Source organism: Nelumbo lutea, chromosome 1 (genome assembly GCF_056320005.1).
Source record: "Nelumbo lutea isolate HS-2025 chromosome 1, American lotus-T2T, whole genome shotgun sequence".
Classification (NCBI taxonomy): domain Eukaryota; kingdom Viridiplantae; phylum Streptophyta; class Magnoliopsida; order Proteales; family Nelumbonaceae; genus Nelumbo; species Nelumbo lutea.
In genome coordinates, this window is record NC_142684.1 from 189584632 (window position 1) to 189599022 (window position 14391).

At 42.1% G+C, this 14391-nt stretch overlaps 1 protein-coding gene across 1 annotated transcript; it reads right to left on the reverse strand.

Annotated features, from left to right (window-relative positions):
• Positions 1–2673: 2673 nt before the first annotated feature.
• Positions 2674–5831, reverse strand: LOC148879971 (uncharacterized). The gene is given in 6 exon segments (XM_088966618.1): positions 2674–3153; positions 3314–3524; positions 3645–3709; positions 4067–4259; positions 4468–5042; positions 5415–5831. Coding segments are annotated over 6 exon segments (1584 nt in total). The 5' UTR covers positions 5598–5831; the 3' UTR covers positions 2674–2796.
• Positions 5832–14391: the final 8560 nt, after the last annotated feature.

Below are 14391 nucleotides of genomic sequence, written 5' to 3' on the forward strand. Positions count from 1 at the left end.
ATCACAGGGAGTGGGGGTCCCTGTGGAGATGGGAATGGGGATAACTTTGTCCCTGCTAGCAGGGATGGGGACAAGGACGGGGATGAGATTCTTAGGAGCATGGGGACGATGAGAGGCTTCTTGTCCCCGCCCTGCCCTATTGCCATTTCTAATCAAACTAATGAAATTGACCAACCCGATTTCTAATATTTCCAATTGGCTTTGCTCAACAATTTCCCAACCTGAATGGTTTGGATTAGTTTCCCATTCGCCATGTGTAAATTGACTAAAATTGAATGACTCGACCATATATATATATATATATTAATATTTTATAGTTTAAATATTTTTTTTAATATGGAAAAGTGGGAAAATTAAAATATTTCTTAGGCTAAAATATATTTTTTTAATAATGTTGTGGTATTTTTTTTTAAATCTAAACTTAATTTTTAAATTTAATTTTTTAAGTTTAAATCTTTTGAACCAATTGACCAAACTGAAAATTGACCCAAACCGATATAACCTGAGTGGCCAACTCCCCAACCTGACCAGGTTGATTTGGTTGGCCAAACAACCTACAATTGAACTAAACCAACCCGTGAACTATAGTTTAATCTCCAATAATTATTTAAAATTTATAGAAAAAATACATAATAAATTAAATTTAAAAGCTAAACAATAATAGTTTAAGCTCCAATAATTATTGAAAGTTTTTTATTAAATAACAAAACAAAAATAGACTTATATATAATTATTGAAAATATATTTATCACAAAAAACAATAAATAATTACTAAAACACAATAAATATTAATTTTAGTATATATAAATATAGATTACTTTTTTAAAATAATTATTAATAAACATTAATTTTTTGAAAGCTATTTTGTAGAATTATTAATTGGTATAAATAAATTAGTTATTTACAATATTATTTATTTATCAAAATAATATCATTATTTAAATTTTAAATTATTAATTACCTATTGAATTTAATAATCCATAAAATTATAGTATTATTAATACATAATTTTTTTATTTTAATTATTCAAAATCTAGTTATGTTAAATATTTCATTATTTAAAGTATTTATTTATTTAAATAAATATTTAAAATCTTAATCTATTTAGTATAGTTGAAAGTTATTTAGTAACTATTTAAAAGATATTATTAATTGATTTAAAATATTAATTTTAGTATATTGTTATTTAAGATATTTAGTTATTTAAATATGTAAATAATATTTCATTTTTAATGATAGATTCTTATAATTTGAATAACATTTATGTTGAATAATCTAGAAAATCATAATTTATAATGTTTGTACACAATTTTGTGTTGAATTTTGTAAAAATATATAATTTTTAATAATATGAATGTTATTAAATTGATTATCATTATTTTTTTTATCTTTTTAATAAATATTTTAAACTTGTTATAAATTTTGTTAGAATATTTAAATAATTCTTAAATTTTTTAATTCAAACATTCTTTAGGTAGATGCAGATAAAAAGTGGGGGAGAAGATAAATAAGAATTATTAGAGATAATTTAGGAGAGACTCTCTACTAAATTAGAGATAACTTAGGAAAAAGTTAGTGATAGGGGGGTTGTTTAGGAGAAATTTTAGGATATTGGATTATTTAGGTTATTGGAACATATTGGGGGGGGGGGAGAGAGATTTTAGGAAGATTTTTTTGGGGAAAGTAGAGTTTCTAATTGGTAGTTTAAAAATGACATGGATTAAAAAAATTAAAAAATTCATAAAAGGAGAAAATTTCTAGACTTCCTTGTTTTAATATATCTATATAGATACTAGCGGAAACATGTGCGATGCACGGGATTTGTTAAGTTAAAGATGAACAATAGAAACATGTAATAATATACAATTGTTTTATATAATAATTAATAATCATTTATATTTCTATTTTTAATAATTTTGTTACAATATAAAAATAACAGTAATTAATTTTAGATAGGGTTATGTTGTTTATCAAACTTAGGGATGTCAATTTTCTCGATCCCCGTGGGGAGCTGCCCCAAGTGGGGCAAGGATGGGGATGATTTTCCCCTTGTGGGGCGAAGATGAGGCAATTTTCACCCCCCGTTGGCGGGGACGGGGAGAGCACTCCTTGCCCCACGGGGACCTCGATCCGTGGGATCCCCACTAATATATATGTATATATACGCATACGTTTATATATGTATATATGTACACATACATATGTTAATATTTTTAAAAATATGTTTGAACCTTTTGTAATAGGATTTTAAAATTTAATTATTTAATTATTTATCTTTTAAATAAAATAAAAAACAAAAACATAATAATTAACATTGTAAAGAATGATAAAAAGTGGGGATATCTGTGAAGACGGGGATGGGAATAACTTTGTCCCCATTAGTGAGGATGGGGACGGGGACGTAAATAGGGATTTTTGCATGTGGGGACATGGAGGGAAACCAGCAAGCAACTGGTTCTGTCTCACCCCTAAACTGCTATTTTGCTAAAAACCATTTACTTGGTCAGCAACTCGTCTCGGCTGGTTTGATTTGAACAATGGTTTTTTTGGCTGTTTTTATTTTTTAATTGCACATGATCAAGAACCAAACGATCAAACCACTGATCCAGAAACCGGAGTCCAAAGCGAAATCGTCTTTAAAAACATTATTATTAATTAAGCCTCTCTGAAACGTGGACGCGGAGGGAAAATTACATAATTATGCATTATTCTCGCTCTACATGGTAATCAGTACTCATACATGAATATTATATTGTAGACCGATTTCCTTCACATTGGAGCATGGGACTAGTTTCTTTAATTTTTGATCTTATCCGAAAATTGCTTCTCCATCTTCTCAACTTGTGTTTTGGAATTCTCCTTTTCCTTGAGAAAAGCTTCAAGAGCTGGAGGGTCAAAAGGAGGTGGCAGCATGCATGGGCTTCTATACGTAGGACCCTTCACCATGGATTCCATCATGTACACTTTCTTTAATCCACCTGCAGGGCAAGCCATGACCTCCGAACAGAGCTCCACAGCCTGTGGAGGTATAGTTGGTTTGTATCTCAATAGCTTTGAGTATTCACTCAGTAGATGAAACATATAATCATACACATTATTCATCTTTAAATCTTCTTGTATGAAGTTGCTTCCCGCTTTTCCGATGGCCAGTGCCTGCAAAGCCCATATGTTCATGGAGGTTGATGACTTTATATATACGGCTAGAGATTAAGAAACAGAATGAACCATCCAGATGGATATCATATATATTACTAATATACATATATATAAATTAAGCTAGCTAATTAATTAATTAATTAACGAGAATGGAGACCTGGTTTTTGTGTTTGTTGCCCCAGTTGACAGCGAACTTGATTGATCGACACTTATCGTTGTCTTTAATCGGCCAGTAATGGTGGCCAGGTAATAAGCTTCTGGTGAAGAAGTCATAGAAATGAGGGGTTACTAGTAGAGTGGGTGAATCACAAGCTAGGATGTATTTCTCACTAACGGACCAAGCCGCTCCTTCTATGTACACTTTGTATCTGTATACTTCAATTAATGGAAATTTAATTAGTTGTTAAATGTCGAAAATAAAGAAGTCCAAATTAACAGAAAAAAAAAAGAAATTCTATGCATATGATGCTCTCTTCTCTCTCTCTCACCTGTGAGTGCATTGGTCTGCCAAATTTGATTTCTTGAAACCTTGCCGAGACTCACGTACCCAATTCTGCATATATACAATATTTAATATTAATAGTGGGAATGCACAACTTTTCAAAATGAAATATTCATTGGCCATTAAATATTTCTGCCCTTTTTACGATAAAAATTTTATTTTTATTTCTACATCTTCTAATTTGTTTTGATGTTAATAAAAATATAAAAGAAAAAACGTTTCACTGTAAAAGGGATAAAAAAAAAAAAACTCAAAATTTCAGCACGTATAATAGAATTCAATGAAAAATGGCTAATTATTTGGTCTCGATCGGTAGAATTAAAATGAGGGGAAAAGAATTCAAATCTAATTCTTCTTGGGGCTTAGGCTACTATGATCAGACAAATTAAGTGTGGATGAATGTGAAACCTGCAGATAGAAGCGTCCGTTCCAATCCTGTTTGTCGGTGACATTACATCTGACGAGGTCTTGCCTAGCCTTACACACCTTGGGGTTTCCTTTCCAGTAAGCATAAGGTTCTCTCTTGTCCCATTTAATCCTCTGATTGCCTTCCTTCAAGTCTTTCAGCAGTGGTATCCATGGCTTTATATTGATTTCTGGCCTGCATGTACAACACTCGGTAAACGTTCAATTCATCAATCAATTGAAAATTCCAATAGTTTTGTGCTTATGATTTGATCAGTATAAGGTGGACTGGTTGATGGATTCCTAGCCAGGCATATGAATTATGATTTTCAAAGCTCATCTACTACCAGAACTCATGATAATTTATAATAGTCGAGAACTCGAGAGAGCTACTCTTTATTTACCATCCCCAGAACGACCAGTCAGGAAAGACGATGTCCAACGTCCAGTCGTCGCCACAGTAATGAAACAAAGGGGGCGGAGCTGTCGCGTTCGGCCCCTCATAATCTCATGATCTGATGACCGGACGGTCATTGCAGTTGAACATGATATCAAAGTCCGGCAACCTCCCCGGATACCTCCTCAGAAGCTGTAGAGTCCCCCACAGTGTAAACACGTCCCTGGTCTGAAACGAGCTACTGTATTTTTCGTAGTACAGCCTTCCGTCCACCAGCACCAACCTAAAATTTGACTTCGTTCTTGCTCGTTCTACCATCTCTCTCGTGATCCCACTCTCCTTCCACGGTCGCAGATCTTCGTGGATCCATCGGAAATAATGTGGGCACTGTTTTGTTGTTGCACCAGTCGGGAATGAACCGCTTGGGAATGTTGCCGGGAAGCTTGTGGAGCAGACTTGTGACAGGTTATTAACTTGGGAACAGTTGAGTGGAATCACAAATCCCTCGTCTTCTGATTCTTCCGGAGAACTGGATGAGGTTAGTAATGCTTTCAGCGACATACCACCACTTGAGATTATCGACTGCAGAATTGCGGAAGAAGAGCTCCCTCAGTGTATAAAAAATTCAACTTTTTTCCATGAATGTAAATGAGGAATAGAAATCCACAAATTAAGATGTATCGGATTAAATAAAACTAGTCATTAAGGGAAAAAATATCTAAAAAGGATGTTCGGATGGACTATATATATATGGGAGCTCATTAGTCCATAATTCAGGTTCACCAATTCCATCACCAACTGGTGTCTGGTGAGGGTTGAGGGTCTTGTTGAAGCCATTAATGACCTCTTGAATTAAGATCAATAATAGAGAGGAACTTAGTAATTATTTCTGTTTTTTTTTTTTTTTTTTTCTTTCACTTCCATAAATGGTGTTATGGATGGATAAAGACTTACAGTGTCAATCCAACGAACAGAAACACAGGTGCCAATGAAGACGACGATGAAGAAGAGCACGATGGTTCTTGCATGTCCCTTGTCTGCTAGTTGTGGTCGATATGTCGTCTCCCCGGAAAAGTGTCTCTGAAGTCCAGACCCTTTCCATAAGTCGTTTACCAATCTCTGCAGGTTCTCTTTCATACTCTTTCTTTGATCTCCTCCTACTCCTATCTGATCTCTTTCATATATATACTCTATTGCTCTAGAATCTCATCGGTCTAATAAGCCCAGGAAACTTATCCGGCCGATCATTTATCCTAATTAATTCCGGCTACCAGAATGAAAACGATCAGGTAAATATAATCTGAGAATTAAAAAGGAAAAAAAAATGAGAGGGAGAGATTACCATAAGACGTTTAAGAAGAAAACATGAATAAAAACATCAAACAGGGTATGCATGTCTCATGTCTGAGATGAGAATTAAGTATGAATTAAAATGCCATAGAGAGAGCGAGTGAGTCTCGTGAACATGCGGCCTTTTTTTATTGTTGTTTTATGGTTTTATGAACGAAACGGAAAAAAACAAAGAAGGAAACGTGATTTGCTCTATACTCTGGTTCTTCTGGTTTGGTTGGTCAGTCACGCCACAAACACACCTACACTCTCTTTCTGTTCCTTCTGTTCCTTTTCTATTTGCTTGCTTGTTATGGCTATAGCTTTTTTACTCTGTCTTGGTAGGGAGCGGCGCCAATGACTCAGCGTCAAATCTGGGTGGGATTAAGGATTAACAACCAAAACCGAACTCCAAGCTAGAATTGGGTTCATACCCAAGTCTCTCTTAAGAAACTGGCATGTTATAAAGAGACATGTAAAAATATGAAAATTCCCAAAAACCTCTATTGAGAGACTGTTAATAGAGTACCAATTAGAGAGAAAGACAGATGAATGTTTGTTACATATATCATCTGATCTCCAAGGACACTATCATGAATGAGTTGGGGACCTATAATCTGGAAAACATAGATGCCAAAACTATTGTTGATGCCCAGAAAATAGAAAGATTGAAGAGCTGATGGAGACTGCGAGACTGATTTCATAGACAACAGGGGGAGGGGGAGTAATGCTTTTAAAAACACGGTGTCCGGTGTCCCACATGATGTACAACGTCTGTTATACTTTTTATGGTAATAGGATTGGAAGTAATAACATGGGACTTGGCGTGGTTTTTTGTTTTGGTCGCTTCTCACGAAATTTTAGTCTTGGTTTGACTATTTGGAATGAAGGAATAAGTAATAAGAGGAAAAGTACTGAAACTAGACTACTACTTGTGGCTCCAACTCTAAAATTGTATTCGAAGACTTAACACAGTGCTCTGCCAGCCGGTCTATGAATCATGGTAGGATAGCTAGGGTGGGGTTTAATTGAATTGAATAATGAATGTATAGTACTCTCTGGAACTCCAATCCGAAGAAGCCAATTGAGTCGATCGAGTTGATTCGGGTGACCACTTGACCAGCTACATACACATTTAGTGAGTTTGACTCGCCCGTGTTTTTTGACCGATTCATTGAATTTTAACATTTGATGATACTAGCACTAGCAGGTCCCCTAGCTACCTTCATCAATTTGTTAAATTAGTTTTCTTACTTACGAGGTTACAAGCATGCATGCAAACGAATGCCATCACTTCAATTCGTTGGGGTTTACACTTCACACAAACCACGTTTAATATACAAATTGGCGATTTCAATTCAGTTTCTTGAGTGGTTTAGGGCATAAGATAAGATAAAGAGGATTCATTATTTCATTATTGTGGGGACTGGGGAGATTAATAAATATTAGAAACAAACTTGTAATCGCAGGCGCCATTTGTTTCAGTATATAGAAAGGACGTGGGAAAGTTTTCAATGTTTCAGTTATATTTCCACCATCTTTTTCTATGGCCAAGACTTTGTATACATGGAAAAAAGTCAACCGAATTAATTAATGAATATAGTTCAGAGGACTACATTCTCAAGAAAATCAGGCAAAACATCAAAAGTAAAACAACGATATTGGCATTGTTTCCATCAACTCGAGTTTGGTAACTGATGGAGTGCAATCCGACCGGTCTTAGCCGTCAACGAACTTTTCTCTGATTGGAGCAATAGGGGGCTTGAAACGGAGAAGAAAGTGGAAAATCTCCGGGGAGGAACTCGGTGAGATTGCTCCAAAACTCAAGTTAGTATTCTCTTAAAGGCAAGATAAAATCAGATGGCGCAAAGTTCACATACCTTGTTCTTGGGGGGTAGGGAGCCTTTTATAACCACTTCGCGCACTCACTCCTAAGCTTTTGTCAGGTCGGGTATGATTACCCCTGCGCTCCTGCCAGTTTGGGTGTCATCACCTCTGCTGGGGGCAGAACCGCCACTGTTCTCTTTGTCGGAACTATCTCTGAAGCTGGAGATGGCGGTGGCGGGTGGCAGTGGCAGGTGGCCGTTCTTGTGTGGGAAGTTCGCGAGGTGGCGGGTGGATTTGTCCCATACTTTGAATAGGTTTTGATTGATAGCGCAAAGAGTGCGCTCATCAGGATTTTTCTGGGTTTCTCGAGCACCAAAAAAGATGGAAACGCACCAGTCTGTCTATGAATGCTGACAGACGTGACGACGCACATTTATTTCAAAATTCAAAACTCAAAAAGCACGCTGCTGGGAGACGTGACAGCGGGCATCTTTTCAAAATTGAAAAAATGCGCCGCTGTCGCCTTTAAGGCGAGGAGACGTGCGCTGGTGCTTTCAGTTTCAGAAAGACGTGTGGCCAATCACGTCTCGGTCTCAAGAGACGTGTGACTAGTCATGTCTCGGTCTCTGGAGACGTGCGCTGGTGTTTTCAGTTTCAGAAAGACGTGTGGCCAATCACGTCTCGGTCTCAAGAGACGTGCGACTAGTCATGTCTCGGTCTCTGGAGACGTGCAGTCAGTGCGACTGTGGGCTGTCAGATTGTCTTTTGATCTGAGCTGTTGATTCTCGGTTACTATGGGTATAAGTGGTGGGGGACCCTAGTCGCTGTCACTATCCTGCGTTTTGCTTCTTGAGCTCGCGTCTCAGTTTCAGTTCACATCCCAGCTTGTAGCTCGCGTTCACGTTCTCATAGTCTGTATGCTTTTTTCCGGGTGAGTACTTTCCTATAATCCTTATTTTCCTTCCAATGTCTAGCTCGAATAGCTCAGACAGTTCTTCAAGGGAGTCGGATGCAGGTTCTACGAACCGAGTTGCATCCCCCGACAGTCCTAGTGAACCTGAAGTAGAACTCGAGGAAGAGTTCGAACCCGTAGGCCGAGTTGCCTCGGGTAGTTTGGCATCCTCCTCTCGTCGAGGTCGGACATTGGACAAGTTTGGGCCTTCGACCATGACGCTTGAGGGGCTTCATTCCCTTATCACATAGTTCAACTTGCCTAGGGAGTACACCTACTTCATACCTTCGGGCAGTTTCCCTTGGGAACACGGCCCTGATGAGATCGTGATATTCTGGGAGCAGTTCGCTGTTGGGTTGCATCTTCTTTTCCACCCCCTCATTGTCGAGGTAATGAACCACTTCGGTGTTACAGTCGGCCAGCTTCACCCGAACTCTATTTGTAACTTGGTGGGGACAATCTCCCTATTTTCCGAACAGGTCTTGCCTTTAGACTTGGATATCTTCTCCTCCATTTTAATGCTTAAGAAGCAAGTGGGTCTCTTTCCTGGGCATAGGTGGGCGTATTACTTGTCTCCTCGCCCGGGTTTTAAGATTCTACACGAACTTCCCAACAAGGTCTCGGTGTGGAAATGAGACTACTTAGGGGTGTGAAGTGAATTGGGGTGGCCGTTCCAAATCGGGTGGGGGATGGCTGCCCCTGACGCCGGTGTTACGCTTGATAAGGAGACAGCGAAGGGCCTCTGGCAATGGGCATGGCTTGGGCTAAAATGCCATCATTATTTGATGGAGGCCAAACTCATTGCAGCCAGTCTGAGTTCGGGTAGGTTCCTTACTCAGAGTTTTTTTTTTGCTCCGTTCTTTTATTTTTTCTGATGCCAAGCTCTTTTCGCAGGTGTGATGGACTCAGAAAGGACTTGTGGTGGGCACCTGTTTCATGGCATGAAGAGAAGGAAGCGAGTCGTCAAACGAACTCGTGCCGAGCTGCCCCGAGATGTGGAGCTTGAGGTACCAGACTACCCGTCAGAGGATCCGCCTAGGGAGCCCGAGATGGCTCCTCCAATGCAAGAAGCGGTAGGGACCCTTATGCCGAGACTACTTACACGGGGGCTCCCACTTACTCTGGGGCTACTTATACGCGAGCTGGGCCCTCAAGCTCGGGAGCCCAAGGGGAATTCAGGAGTGTGTTGTCGCCGAACCATGCTCTTCAAAAGAGCAGGGAGGCCATTTACCTCGAGGAGGTCGCGGCATGGACCGATCTTCCTTTGAACCAGGTGGCTTGTCGTGCTGCCACTCATGCCATGGTGGTAAGTCAGATTTCTTGTCGGGCTATTTGCTTTTATCCCTCTTGCTGTTGTTCTTTTGATCACTTGTTCTTTCCTTTTGGTAGGTGAATTCTTCTATCTTTCCTTGGCGGCCCAGGTGGAAAGGAGCTCGAGGCAGGTGCGAGCTGTCGAAGAGGCTTTCTGTGCTGCTGAGACGGTTGCTCGTGCTGCACAGACTAGGCAGGCGAGGTCTCAGAGAGATGCCGAGGCCATGGGAGTCGTAGTGAAGCACATGGCGGACCTGAGGCTGGATTTGCAGCATCAGGTCGAATACCTTCAGGTGGACATTAGGGAGAGGACGTAGATCTTTTCTTAAGGCATTGAAGATGCCAAGAAGAAGGTTGTTGATGAGTACATCGCCTCACCGTGCTTTGATGACCTGATGGTGGACTCGTACATAAGGGGTTTTAAACTAAGCCGGTGGATGATCCGGAATACGTACCCCGAGCTCGATATTAGTGCCATATCCATTTCACGCATTACTCAGGAGATGGCCAATGCCACTGATGGTGAGCCGGATTCCGAGGGCGAGGCAGGACCTTCGGGTATCGTTGAAGTGCCTTCTGATGGTGAAGAAGGAGCTCCGGGCCTGTAAAATGTATTTATTATTATTTTTTTTGAAATGTACACAAAGTACTTTGCAATGGAATGATTTTCTTTTGATTAAGTGTTGGTCGCTCTTTCCTCCTAACTGGCCATATTGTCGAACTGACCATATGCCGATGCCCCTATTAGTTCGTTGTTGGCACTTTGCTTGAGCTTTTAGTTGGCATTTTTTGCCTTTGCTTGCCCACACCGAGGTCCTTGTTAGCTCGACATCCTAGCCCTTTGGCTCTGGTAGCGACTTGGTCCACTTCGCTTGGTAATCTATAGGTAGTATCGTCTCAAGTTAACGATGTTCCAAGCTTGGGGTACTTGTTTGCCCTCTAAAGTTTCGAGCTCATATGCCCCCCCCCCCCCCGAGTGCTCTCTTAACTCGGTAGGGCCCTTCCCAATTCGGTTTAAGTTTGCCCACGCCGGGCTCGGGTGCCATGATCTTACGGAGAACCAGGTCGCCGACGTGGAAGTTCCACTTTTTTACTCTGGCGTTGTAGTACCGAGCTACCTTTTGCTGGTAAGCTATGGTTTGGATGTATGCAAGGTATCTTACCTCGTCTAGTAGGTCGAGGTTGGTATGCAACTCATCTCTGTTTGTTTGATCATCGTACGCTTCTAGTCGTAGTGTAGGTATTTCGATCTCCGCCGAAATTACCGCTTCAGTGCCGTAGGTGAGGTTAAAGGGGGTTTCTCCTGTGACGGTTTTTTTCGTGGTTCGGTGAGCCCATAGGACACTTGGTAGTTCATCTGCCCACAACCCTTTAGCTCGATCTAGTCATGCTTTCAGTCTATAGAGGATAGCTCTGTTCGTTACTTCTGTCTGACCGTTTGCTTGCAGGTGTGCGACCGATGTGAAGTTCTACCAAATTCCCATATCTTGGCACCATTCTTGAAACTTGATATCCTTGAACTGCTTGCCATCTGTAACTGTTGCCAGCGGTTCAACTTCTATCCACTTTGTGAAATAATCTACCGCTACCACTAGGAATTTCCTCCCACTTGTTGCTGGCGGGAATGGCCCCAAGAGGTCGATGCCCCATTGCGCAAAGGGCCATGGACTGGTGAGGTATTTGAGGTCGGCGGCAGGCTGATGATGGATATTGGCATGCTTCTAACACTTGTTGCATTTTTTGATGAGCTCGACGGCCTTTGCCTTCATTGTTGGCCAATAGTATCCTTGTCGAAGTGCCTTTTGGGCGAGGGCTCTGCCCCCCAAGTGTCTGCCGCATACATTCATGAGTGTCACGGAGTACAAGCTCGGCTTCGGCAGGTCGCAAGCAATGCAGGTAGGGGAGCGTGTAGGACCGTCGGTACAGTCGTTCGTCTATTATGACGTATTTGGTGTTGCATTCTCCTGGCTGCATTGCGGTCCGTAGGGAGGGTTCCATCTAGCAAGAAGCTCACGAGTGGGTCGATCCGACTCGGCTCTGCTTCAAGGACAGGAGCGACCTCCTCTGCCCCACCGAGAATGCTAGGCCGAGGTAAGTCCTTTATGTACACGGTTCTCATGGTGTTGTGACTCGTGCTAGCTAACCGGGACAGGGCATCGACCTCAGTGTTCTCTAACCTTGGCATTTGCCTGATGAAGTGTTACTGAAAGTTGAGCAGAGCCTCCTTTACTTTTGCCAAGTATGTGATCATAGTGAGCTTGCATGCTTCGTATTCACCCGTAACCTGGTTGACCACGAGCTGGGAGTCGCTGTAGATAACTATGTGTTTTGCTCTTACCTTTTGTGCTAGGTTCAGTCCGACTATTAGTGCCTCGTACTCCGCCTCATTGTTGGATGCCATGAATTCAAAGCGTAGTGTGTATTCCAATTTCGTGCCACCCGGGCTGCGTAGCACTATTCCAGCCCCGCTGCCCTACTGGTTAGAGGAGCCATCTACGTGAAGGATCCAAGGCTCTTCATCTCAGTTCGCGTTTGGCCTAACCAGGAGAGATGCCACACTGGCTACTACTTCACGGGGTTCGGACTCTATTGGCTTGGGAGCTCCGGGCTCACCCGAACTGGGGATCTCGGGCTCAACCGGACTAGGGACTTCAAGACTAAACGTGCACTTGGCAATAAAATCTACTAAGGCTTGGGCCTTAATAGCATTTCGTGGCTTATACTAGAGGTCATACTCACTGAGCTCGATGGCCCACTTCGTTAGCCGACTGGAAACCTCGGGCTTGAGTAAGATTTGCCTCAGAGGTTTGTTAGTCAAGACGATGACAGTGTGAGCCTGGAAATATGGGCGGAGTTTCCGAGCTACAATTATTAGTGCGTACGCTAGCTTTTCTATTTGTGGGTATCTCGTCTCTGCTCCCTGCAGAATTTTACTAACATAATAGACGGACCGCTGGACCCGATCTACTTTTTTTATTAGTACCAAAATGACCACCTCGTCGCTTGCTGAGGTACAATTATAAGATCTCGCCCTCCTTGGGCCTGGCTAAGATTAGCACACTAGCGAGGTAGCTTTTCAGCTCGTCGAACGCGAGCTGGCAGTCTTGGGTCCATTCGAACCCTTTGCCTTTGATTGCCTTAAAGAAAGGTAGACAACGGTCTGCCGATTTGGACATGAAGTGGCTTAGAGCGGCTATGCAGCCGTTTAACTCTGAACCTCTTTTACTTTTCAGGGAGGTCTCATATCTAGGATGGCCTTTATCTTGTCCGGGTTGGCCTCAATACCGCGCCGGTTGACAATGTACCCTAGGAACTTACCCGAGGTGACACCGAAGACACACTTGTTTGGGTTCAGTTTCATGCTAAATTGACGTAGAATTTGGAAGACAGAATCTAAGTCTTTTATTAATTCCTGTGAAAATTGCGTCTTGACGACCATGTCGTCTACATAACATTCTATTTTCATGCCAATTAAGGGCCGAAACAGCTTATTCATAAGTCTTTGGAATGTCTTCCCGGCATTATTTAGTTCGAAGGGCATGACCTTGTAGTAGTATAGGCCGAACTCGGTTATGAAGCTGGTTTTTTCCTCATTGGACTGGTCCATCCTGATTTGGTTGTAGCCCGAGTAGGCGTCCAAGAAGCTTAGCAACTCATGTCCCGAGGTCGCATCCACTAGGCGATCGATTTTGGGGAGGGGGAAGTAGTCTTTTGGGCAAGCTCGGTTCAAGTCGGTGTAGTCGACACACATGCGCCACTTGCCGTTTGCCTTTTTACCAGCACTGGGTTGGCTACCCAGCTCGGGTAATGAACTTGCCTTATGAAGTCTGCTGCAAGGAGCTTTTTGACCTCCTCATCGATCGCCCTCCAGCGCTCTGGGGCTAAGTTGCGTTTCTTCTGTCTAATGGGTCTGACTACAGGGTCAGTATTAAGTTTGTGAGTTATAAGGCTAGGGTCAATACCGGGCATATCGGTCGCAGACCATGCAAAAATGTCTAAATTTTGAAGTAGGAAACTCACCAGTTCAGTTCGTAAAGGCTCCTTGACGAAAGCACCGATCTATAGCATTCCAGCCGGGTCCGTAGCCTAAGTCGGGATTGCGACCTTTTCCTCTGTGGGCGAAGATCGTTCCACGCCCTGCTCCGTAGGTCGCTCCAGCTCGAGGTCGTCGGCCACCTTGGTCTTTCCTTTCAGGGCGACAACGTAACACTTGCAGGAGTCAAGCTGGTCGCCCCGCGTTACCCCCACACCGAAGTCTGTTGGGAACTTCATTGCCAAATAGTAGGTGGAGACCACTGCCCGTAGGACATGCGTAATTGGCCACCCTATTATGGCATTGTATGGGGAGGGGGTTGCGACCACTAGGAAATCGTGGTTGAGTCTCACCGCGCAAGGCCATGTGCCGACTTCCACAAGCACTGTTATTTTCCCAAGGGGTCTGACTTCCTCTCCGCTGAAACCCCCTAGAGGAGTGTTTGCAGGCTTCAACTTGCTTCTCTACAACTGAAGCTG